The sequence below is a fragment of the Stegostoma tigrinum genome, chromosome 34, assembly GCF_030684315.1.
Source record: "Stegostoma tigrinum isolate sSteTig4 chromosome 34, sSteTig4.hap1, whole genome shotgun sequence".
NCBI classification, from domain to species: domain Eukaryota; kingdom Metazoa; phylum Chordata; class Chondrichthyes; order Orectolobiformes; family Stegostomatidae; genus Stegostoma; species Stegostoma tigrinum.
In genome coordinates, this window is record NC_081387.1 from 21,513,936 (window position 1) to 21,525,079 (window position 11,144).

Consider the following 11,144-nt stretch of genomic DNA (forward strand, 5'->3'; position numbering starts at 1 on the left):
TCTGTTTTACTTTCTTCCTCTTTCAATACAGTGGGAAATCTGAATGTGATTTTTCTACCTTGTATGGGAATGCACCTCTCCTGCTCTAATATTACTGCGTTTGACCTATTCGGTAAAGGACTTTGATCTTCCTGATATTCAGGGAACGTTTCCTGCTCTCAAAAGTAGGGTAAATATGTCATTAATCTGATGAAACTATCCTTCAGTATCAGCAGCAACACGCTGACGTTCTATGGCTGATGTGCTTGTTGTCTTGGCTTTGGCCACCGGCTGTTTAAGGTTGAAAATCCATCATTGACAGATTGTAACCACTCGTGTTTGTGTGTGTGTGTGGGGGGGGGGGGGGGTGGGGGGGTGGGGGGCAGCGATTTGTCAGCAAGATCATACAGGAACACTTAAAATCTTGAGCGATGGAACACTCCTCTTTAATATTTACATTCACAGGGTCGTTGTACGAGTCAGAGCCAGGGACAGTACATTCATCTACATATTAAAAATAAAATGTTTTTACAGAATCTTTGCCCAAACTCTCCACAGGTATGAGCTTTCTGTTAATTTTCAACATCTTGTTTTTGACTTATCGCCAATAATCCCATCTACTCCGTTGTAATTTAATTCCTATCTGGTTCCCCTTCTCCTCTTCACTTTCATGGGATATTGTAAAACTGCGGTGACATAATGAAGACCCTTCTTTCTGAAGAAGGGTCCCGATCCGAAACGTCAAACTTTCCTGCTCCTCTGATGCTGCTTGGCCTGCTGTGTTCATCCAGCTTCACACCGTGTTATCTCAGATTCTCCAGCATCGGCAGCTCCTACTATTTGGGTGAGATAATGAGTTTCCTGAGTCGTTAAAGCCTCTTTGTGTTCTCTCACAACCTAACAGTTCTTCCTAGCACTCTTAAACTTTAATTATCGTGCTCCATTAATGTTTCTTTTTTGCTCAGTTGCGATTCTCCGTTGTTTCCGCCCTCATTGATTGACGATACTTTTGAGATTTTCAAATTAGCTTTGAAATTAACTGCATCTTTGGCGCAGTTGCTACAACTCTCTTTCATGATGCTGACTAAGAATATAAATCTCACCAATTGTAGACATTTGTGAATGCAGCAAACTCAGGTGACAATTGGTCCAAATGCCCGACTTCTGCTCGAGGCCGATGACCCCTGTAGGACATGGTGACATAATGTGAGGCAGCCTTTCTAGTGATCACTGGCACCGCAGATTATCAGAGGTGCTGCGTTTTTGCAGTCGATGTTCAGACCCGGAAAGTAGATGGGAAAGACCCTCTCAGTGAAAGTGTGGGTGAAAGTGTAGAGGTGGGACATGTTGTCCGCATTGTAAAATGACACCTGTCCACCCTCATAGTCCAGGTAAACCCCGATTTTCCGGGGTTTCGCAGCTGAAGTGAGGCTGGTCTCAGAGGGAGAGGTACCGGCTACGTATCCTTTCCTTGGTTTCAGCCACACGAGCCAGCAGCCAGAGTCGGATCTTAGGTTGAATCCCCTTTTCCTGTTGATGGATTCTTGGGCCACTCCCAAACGCCACTCTGTTTTATTGCCAACCCTCACTTCCCAATAATGCTTCCCCGAAGTGAATCCCTCCGCTCCCAGGACGCAGGCGTACTGATCAAAACGCGTCGGGGTGTCAGGGAGCTGCCTTCGAATTCCTCCGAGTCTCACGCTGGTCCGGTCCTCAGACAGAACGAGCCAAGGATTCGCTGTATTCGGATCCAGGGTCACAGAAGCAGGAGCTGGGGGATTATCAAAGAAACACTGTCAGTAACTTGGTCCTTGTGTTCACTTACTGAAATGCTTGGTTTATATTCCTGTATTTTGCAGTCACTTGAGGCACGAGCGCGAAGGAAGTCTGCGGTCTATTCACTCAAAATGTCCACATTCCTCTGTTCAACCACTAACCGCATCTCCAACCCTTCCCTGCTCAATATTCCCTGCCGGATGGAAAGCAATTTCTGTTTCTCCAATCACTCCATCGAACTGAAGAACCCCATTCTTGATATAATCCTGATAAATTTCCATCACACAGTTTCTAATGACTTGCTATCTTCGTAAATGTGTAATTCCCAGCATGGAGTGCCGTATTCCAGCTGAGGAAAATTTATCAATCCTTTCCGAAAGGAAACTCGAGATTAGACATCGGTCCTTCCCGTAGCCCTGAAACCGGCACATGACCGCAGTTTTCTCTCGTCTGATTTCTATTACAGAGGGAGCTAGTGAAAGGATGACAAAAACACCAACTGCTGGAGAATGGGTATTATAGTTTCGGGTTTGAGAGCCGTTTGATGAGGATTAGCTCTAAACCAAGTGTCGATCATAGGGATCACGGCTGGGTATATGTAATGGTGATAATGGGAACTGCAGATGCTGGAGAATCCAAGATAATAAAATGTGAGGCTGGATGAACACAGCAGGCCCAGCAGCATCTCAGGAGCACAAAAGCTGACGTTTCGGGCCTAGACCCTTCATCTGATGAAGGCTCTAGGCCCGAAACGTCAGCTTTTGTGCTCCTGAGATGCTGCTGGGCCTGCTGTGTTCATCCAGCCTCACATTTTATTATCCTGGGTATATGTAATGGACAGTTTTATATCAGTGGATTTGAAAATAATTTGGATAAGACCTGAGAAAACCATTTACTACATGAGCTAACATGGAAGACAGGAAGAAGATATGAGTGCACAGTAGTTCTGCATCAATGAAGTCGCTTAATTTAGATTTGTGTCTTGGAGAGAAAATCAAATAAGATTACCCGGAAGCCCAAAGGTAATTTGGATGTAAATTAAGTTTTGTCCAGACGTCAACCGTATGAAGGAGCAAAGCTCCGGAGTTTATGAATGTTCGGAGCTCTGAAGTTTACTGTGGATCAAGGTACCTTGAATTCGAAGGAGTTGAGTGCGAGAACTGAATTAAGGAATAACCAGACGTGTAATTACCATAGGGTCGGGGCCCAAATCATATGGAATTTCTTTTGCGGATCCACTTTTGGGGCAACAACTATTTTGTAACATTGAAATCAAAGGAAATGTACATCCAGGATAATGAAATGTGAGGCTGGATGAACACAGCAGGCCAAGCAGCATCTCAGGAACACAAAAGCTGACGTTTCGGGCCTAGACCCTTCATCAGAGAGGGGGATGGGGTGAGGGTTCTGGAATAAATAGGGAGAGAGGGGGAGGCGGACCGAAGATGGAGAGAAAAGAAGATAGGTGGAGAGAGTATAGGTGGGGAGGTAGGGAGGGGATAGGTCAGTCCAGGGAAGACGAACAGGTCAAGGAGGTGGGATGAGGTTAGAAGGTAGGAGATGGGGGTGTGGCTTGGGGTGGGAGGAAGGGATGGCTGAGAGGAAGAACAGGTTAGGGAGGCAGAGGCAGGTTGGACTGGTTTTGGGGTGCAGTGGGTGGAGGGGAAGAGCTGGGCTGGTTGTGTGGTGCAGTGGGGGGAGGGTATGAACTGGGCTGGTTTAGGGATGCGGTGGGGGAAGGGGAGTTTTTGAAGCTGGTGAAGTCCACATTGATACCATTAGGCTGCAGGGTTCCAAGCGGAATATGAGTTGCTGTTCCTGCAACCTTCAGGTTGCATCATTGTGGCACTGCAGGCGGCACATGATGGACATGTCATCTAAAGAATGGGAGGGGGAGTGGAAATGGTTTGCTACTGGGAGGTGCAGTTGTTTGTTGCGAACTGAGCGGAGGTGTTCTGCAAAGCAGTCCCCAAGCCTCCGCTTGGTTTCCCCAATGTAGAGGTAGCTTTGCAGAACACCTCCGCTTGGTTCACAACAAACAACTGCACCTCCCAGTCGCAAACCATTTCCACTCCCCCTCCCATTCTTTAGATGACATGTCCATCGTGGGCCTCCTGCAGTGCCACAATGATGTAACCTGAAGGTTGCAGGAACAGCAACTCATATTCCGCTTGGGAACCCTGCAGCCTAATGGTATCAATGTGGACTTCACCAGCTTCAAAATCTCCCCTTCCCCCACCGCATCCCTAAACCAGCCCAGTTCGTCCCCTCCCCCCACTGCACCACACAACCAGCCCAGCTCTTCCCCCCCACCCACTGCATCCCAAAACCAGTCCAACCTGTCTCTGCCTCCCTAACCTGTTCTTCCTCTCAGCCATCGCTTCCTCACACCCCAAGCCGCACCCCCATCTCCTACCTACTAACCTCATCCCACCTCCTTGACCTGTTCGTCTTCCCTGGACTGGACTATCCCCTCCCTACCTCCCCACCTATACTCTCTCCACCTATCTTCTTTATTCTCCATCTTCGGTCCGCCTCCCCCTCTCTCCCTATTTATTCCAGAACCCTCACCCCATCCCCCTCTCTGATGAAGGGTCTAGGCCCGAAACGTCAGCTTTTGTGCTCCTGAGATGCTGCTTGGCCTGCTGTGTTCATCCAGCCTCACATTTCATTATCTTGGATTCTCCAGCATCTGCAGTTCCCATTATCTCAAATGTACATCCAGCATGGCAGGGAACGAGCAGATAATTCGCTGCAGTTTATTCTACATCTCCTTTCCTGTCCACTTTTACTTCCCCCCACCTCCATCCTCCGATTTAGAACAGTGCAGTCCTAATGTTGGAGGAACACAGGAGCAAAGATTCAACCACTGAAAAGAACAGAGGCAAAAGCACAAAATAACAAAAAAATTGAGTATGGAAGTTGTGTACTGCAATGGAGACAACCTGCCTTTGACACTTGACATAACAAGGTGTAGAGCTGGATGAACACAGCAGGCCAAGCAGCATCAGAGGAGCAGGAAGACTGACGTTTCGGGCCGAGAAGTGTCTAGGCCCGAAGCGTCAGCCTTCCTGCTCCTCTGATGCTGCCTGGCCTGCTGTGTTCATCCAGCTCTACACCTTGTTATCTCCGACACGACATTCTTTTTTGAACACCTATCTACAGCAGCAGAAAACTCAAACCCTGGAATAGAAGACCCAGGGCCTTTGTGGCTAGGCCTAGCTCATAACAGAGAATAATACACAAAGAAAATACAAATTAAAACAATGAAACGTGGAATATAATATTTAACCAGTGGAAATATTGGTTAAAACTGTGAAGCGAGAAGTGAATAAATCATTCTGAGGAAGGGACCCGAAACGTTAACTGTTTTCTCCTCCACAGATGCTGCCAGACCTGCTGAGCTTTTCCAGCAACTTTGTTTTTGTTCCTGATTTACAGCATCCGCAGTTCTTTTGGTTTTTATTTAGTGAATAAATCAATCTTGGTCAGAGACTAAATGGGAACCTACGTAGAGGTTTAGTTCTAGTTTGTGAAATCGGTTCCAAAGGCAATGCAAGATAACAAAGTGTGGAGCTGGATGAACACAGCCTTGGCCTGCTGTGTTCATCCAGTTCTCCACTTTGTTATCTCGGATTCACCACCATCTGCAGTTCCCATTATCTCTGATCTTTGGTGTGACCACGGTTCGGACTTCTCATGCAATACTTGCCACAGAGGGAGTTCATAAAAACTCGCATGTTTATTGTATGTGGAGATATTGGGCCTGCATTCACTGTATTTTAAAAATACGAGAGAACTCATTGAATTTTGTGAAAGTGTGGCAGTTCTGAACAGATGAAACACAAGGATGAGATTCCCTTCACTTGGATACCTAAAGCAACGAGTCACTATCCCAGGATTCAGGATAGATCATTTCAGACTGAGATGAGAAGAACTTACATTCGCTCCTCCCTGAGGGAACTTTGTAATTCACTGCCACATAATGCTGTGGACGCCAAGTCACTGAATATATTTCAGAAAAAGTAGACTTCTGGATCGTGTCAAAATGGTATATGGAGAGTGTGGGAGTATTGCATTAATGAAGAGGTTCAGCCATGGTATTATTGAATAGGCAAGAAAACTCAATGGTCCGAATTGCTTAATTTTGCTCGTATTTTAGATTTTTAAAAATGTTTTAATAAACGTTTAAAATCAGATACCAATCATACTTGGAACACTATTATAATGCCTACATTATAACTGGGTCAAAATCTTGGAATTCAGTCTCCAGCAGCCCTGTGGTTGTACTAAGATCGTATAGACTGCAGAGGCTCAGAAAAGAAGCTCTCTACCACCTTCCAAAGGGTAATTAGTTCCCTGCAATAAATGCTGGCCCAAGCAGCAATTCCAACATGTTGTGATCAAATCCGTAACAAAAGAATGTATTTAAGTCCATGGCTGCCTGAGTGCCCATTCTGTAATGGTATTTAACCATAAGATATCTTCTTTTGTTGAAGTTTAAAATCATGTGAATTTCAGCACTTCCTCATTCTGTGCAAAAGCCATTGAATTCGTGACTCCACATAAGCAGTAGTGACCATTAAACATTGTATCTGTGTTGATCTTTGTTATTTTTATTTATAAATCAGACAAACAAAGTAAGAGTCTTACCTGGGTTAATGGAGTCTATCATTTTTCTCCACGTTGTGTACTGCAGAAGACGATCGAACTTTATGGTGGGTAAGGTAAGATCTACCACTGACAGGATCTGACGTTCCTCACCAACCCTGTTAGTATTGCATAGTTGTTATTACTTGGCTAAAAATATTTCCAAGCATTATTCTACCAAGTATTTCAGAAATTCCTACCTTCCTTTCCGACAAACCTCCTCCTGAAAAAAAAAAGTGCAGTCCGTGAGAGGTTGGCAACAAGAGTCAATAAGACATAAACAGATAGGGGAAATCCTCAGGCACATGACAGAGGAAAGTTGATGCAGGGAGGGGTGAAGTGGCATCCTTCAAAAGAAACAGCAAGAAAGAACAATATGTATGAAATAAGGCCGCTTACGTGTGCCAGGATGATAGAATGTTTTTGAGGATCAGTTACACAAAGAGTACAGATGACTGGTATAGAAAGTGAGAATTCATTATGTAAGAACGTGTGAAGACCTTGAATGCACACATTGAGAAGGATGAAAATTGCACAATAATTTTATAAACGGAGAGGCAGTGAAGCTTTGGAAATTGGGCTTTTTCCAAACGGGTTGAGAAAATGTGGTGCCTTTGCGGGTGAGGATTTTAACTTAAAAGTCTGATTTGAGGTCAATATTTGTCTCAATAATAAACATGGTGCCACACTGCATTAGCCAATACCTTTCTGGTGCAATTATTATTAGATTGTAATATAAGTTCTGGGAGGTAAATAAACGTGGACAATACAGATTTACATTAAATATCGATATGGCCACAAATTAATGCGTGATATTGCGAGATTCTGTGAGGGGTCCAAGCATTTAGTTCAATGACAAAAATAGGATTAGTCTAATGCTGTCCGCTCGATTTTGTTGCACCTTAATTAATTATTTCTTTGGAAATCAGCATTAATTTCATTTTTTTAAACCAGATATTCTGTGCCTGCGCGACCTTTTGTTGAATGGACCCACAATGTACTCCCTCACCTTCAGAAATTCCAGCTCGTCTTCCTCCTCCATTTGTTTCTGAAGCAGAGTGAGGGAGTCTTGAATGTATTTTAAGTTATCCTGAATCCCTAAAAGGTTTTTCTCCATTTGTTCTCGAATCCTCCTTTCCTCTTCCCTGAGTTCTCTGAGTAAACGCTGTTCTTTCTCCGTGAGAATCTGATGCATTTTAGTGAACTCGGACATAATAAGAGTCTGCAGCCTATTTGCCTGTTCCTATCAAATGAAACGTCAAACGCAATTTAAGGCTCTGCGATAAAGGGAACAAAGCTAATCAATATCTTAGGTAATCATCAAATGGAGATCTTACCCTAATTTCGTAAATCTTCCCTTTCTGTTGCAGTTCCCTTTCTAAAACCTCTGATTTCATCATTTTGAGGTTATCCGTACAAGATTTCAACTGACTCTAGATTGGGAGAGAAAATTGCAGAATAAACACTTTTGCCTCTGAAGATGTGGCAAGACAATCAACGATTTAAAAAAAAAATCCGCTCTTCATCTACCTTATAGATTTCAACAGCTTCTTTAATCGGCAAGAAATTATGCGATTTATGTTCCCTTGAATCTCTGCAAATGAAGCAGATCAATTTTTTGTCAGTTTCACAAAACAGCTTCAGACCTTCCCGGTGTTCTGCACAGTCACGTTTAGTTTTTATCTCTTTCTGATTCTGCTTCACCAGTCGAGCTTTCTCGGCCAGATTCGCTAAGGCCCGATTAACCTTCAGGTTCTTTTCGAGAATTCTCTCCCGACATTCCGGGCATAAGTTTATGTCTTTATTTTCCCAACACCGGAATATACAGTAGCGGCAGAAGTTGTGTCCACACTCTAGCATTACCGGATCGGTGAAGAAATCAAGACAAATTGAACAAATTGTCTCCGACGTCCAACTGTCGCCCTGCTGTCTGGAAGCCATCTTCACACGCTGAACTTCCTCGTTCAAATTGCTTTCAGTTTTAGTGCGAGAGCCGCAGAATACTTTCTGTTCAACGATTTCGCAATTATGCTGACCGCACGTCTCATGAAAGTACCACACCACATCCGAGTTCACTAAAATGTCCAGTCGATAGTGCACGGAGAAGCGAGACAAAACAGCCTGGAACAGTAGTCAAATCATAAGAGGCAAAAGGCCGTGGCTGTGTGGAAGGGACTGAGAAGGAAATGGGAGACGGAAATAGGCGGAGACAATTAACATTGCAGTTTTCTGCAGACCGAAATTTTGGCTGATTACAGTATCGCTGGTAAAATGAGTTGAATTAAACTGATTCAGCAACCATTATTCGGGAATGTAGTCGCTCTCCTTCAAATTTGAGGTGACTTAATCGCCAAGAAGTCGTTTTACAGCAGCAGAATGTTTCAAAGAGAAAAAGCAACTTTGATGCTGTTTTTTTTTGGCGGACAGCCAATAAGGGCGTGCAACTCTGACAAGGCTTGAAAGTTTACAAATACTGTTTGAAGTGTCAGGACTGGTGGAATGAAGCCAACACATCATCACAGAAGGCTTTCTCAAACAGCAACTTATCAAGCGCAATTCGCAACCAGGACAAATTCACAAATGAACAGATGAAAAAGTACAGCACAGGGACAGGCCTTTCGGCCTTCCAAGCCTGTGCCGACCACCACGCCCTAATTAATCTAAAAACAAATGTACCAATATCCGTATCCCTCTATTCTCTCCCTATTTGTGCTCCCATCTAGGTGCCGCTTAAAAGTCTTTAATATTCCCGCTCCCACCACCTCTTCTGGTAGTGCATTCCAGGCTGCTACCACTCTCTGGGTGAAACATTTCCCTCGCTCTTCTCCCTTAAACTTTCCTACTCTGACCTTGAACCTTGTCATTGAAACTTCAACCCTGGGAAGTTGCCTCTGAGTATCCGCCATATGTATGCCTCTCATAATTTTGTAGACTTCAGCCGCTGTCTTTCCAATGAAAACACAATGAAGACACCGGACTCATACTCCCTTACTCACGTTGGAATTGTTTTAGGGGATCACTCTCTTCCAAGTCAGCAGGCAGAATTAACATTGCCATAAGATCACATTCGACAATGTCCGTTTGATGTATTGCAGTTTGTAATGTCTGGAGTCATGTCCCAGGCAAAGCTGCCAAAGAGAAAGTGACTAAGTGTGGAGCTGGATGAACACAGCAGGCCCAGCAGCATATAGGAGCACAAAAGCTGACGTTTCGGGCCTACACCCTTCATCAGAGAGGGGGATGGGGAGAGGGAACTGGAATAAATAGGGAGAGAGGGGGAGGCGGACCGAAGATGGAGAGAAAAGAAGATAGGTGGAGAGGAGAGTATAGGTGGGGAGGTAGGGAGGGGATAGGTCAGTCCAGGGAAGATGGACAGGTCCAGGAGGTGCGATGAGGTAGTATTTAGGAAATGGAGGTGCGGCTTGAGGTGGGAGGAAGGGATGGGTGAGAGGAAGAACAGGTTAGGGAAGCGGAGACAGGCTAGGCTGGTTTTGTGATGCAGTGGGGGGAGGGATAGAACTGGGCTGGTTTTGGGATGCAGTGGGGGAAGGGGAGATTTTGAAGCTTGTGAAGTCCACATTGATACCATTGGGCTGCAGGATTCCCAAGCGGAATATGAGTTGCTGTTCCTACAACCTTCAGGTGGCATCATTGTGGCACTGCAGGAAGCCCATGATGGACATGTCGTCTGAGGAATGGGAGGGGAAGTTAAAATGGTTCGCGACTGGGAGGTGCAGTTGTTTATTGCGAACCGAGCGGAGGTGTTCTGCAAAGCGGTCCCCAAGCCTCCGCTTGGTTTCCCCAATGTAGAGGAAGCCACACCGGGTACAATGGATACAATATACCACATTGGCAGATGTGCAGGTGAACCTCTGCTTAATATGAAAGGTCATCTTGGGGCCTGGATTGAGGGTGAGGGGGGAAGTGTGGGGGCAAGTGTAGCACTTCCTGCTGTTGCAGGGGAAGGTGCCGGGTGTGGTGGGGTTGGAAGGGAGTGTGGAGCGGACAAGGAAGTTGCGGAGACAGTGGTCTCTCCGGAAGGCAGACAAGGGTGGGGATGGAAAAATGTCTTGGGTGGTGGGGTCGTATTGTAGATGGCGGAAGTGTCGGAGGATGATGTGTTGTATCCGGAGGTTGGTGGGGTGGTATGTAAGAACGAGGGGGATCCTCTTGGGGCGGTTGTGGCGGGGGCGGGGTGTGAGGGATGTGTTGCGGGAAATGCAGTTCCCATCATCAAAGAGAAAGTAACTCATGGGTTGCGGGAGTAGGACAATGGGGCAGGAATCCGAAAGGGAAAAGCGTGAAACTGCATCCCATTATGATCAACAGTGAAGTACTCCTTCCGAACAAAAAAAAAGTCTGACCTCTTATTAGGACCACAGGGACAGTCGGAACTGCAGATGCTGGAGAATCTGAGACAACAAGGTGTAGAGGTGGATGAACAGAGCAGGCCGAGCAGCATCATCGGAGCAGGAAAGCTTAGGCGAATAAGGCCCGAAACGTCAGCTTTCTTGCTCCAGTGATGCTGCTTCGCCTGCTGTGTTCATCCAGCGCTACACCTTGTTATCTTAGTAGGAACACCGGCACGGTGTGCGGGCAGGGTACAACTCATTGGGCGGGGATAAACAATAATTTGAGGAAGTGTAACAAAATAGTGATAATAAAAAGGAGAACTGAGGCCAATCTTTTGGCCTTTGAAAATGACTTGTTTCCTTGCAGAGATATTCCCTGTGGTCTTA

At 45.4% G+C, this 11,144-nt stretch overlaps 1 protein-coding gene across 1 annotated transcript; it reads right to left on the minus strand.

Annotated features, from left to right (window-relative positions):
• Positions 1 to 409: 409 nt before the first annotated feature.
• On the minus strand, positions 410 to 8,571 carry LOC125446532 (zinc-binding protein A33-like). The gene is made up of 6 exons (XM_048520168.2): positions 7,936 to 8,571; positions 7,743 to 7,838; positions 7,415 to 7,648; positions 6,606 to 6,628; positions 6,409 to 6,524; positions 410 to 1,750 (listed from the first exon to the last, which is right to left on the minus strand). The coding sequence occupies exons 1-6, from the start codon at positions 8,344 to 8,346 to the stop codon at positions 1,200 to 1,202; spliced, it is 1,431 nt and encodes a 476-aa protein (XP_048376125.1). The 5' UTR covers positions 8,347 to 8,571; the 3' UTR covers positions 410 to 1,199.
• Positions 8,572 to 11,144: the final 2,573 nt, after the last annotated feature.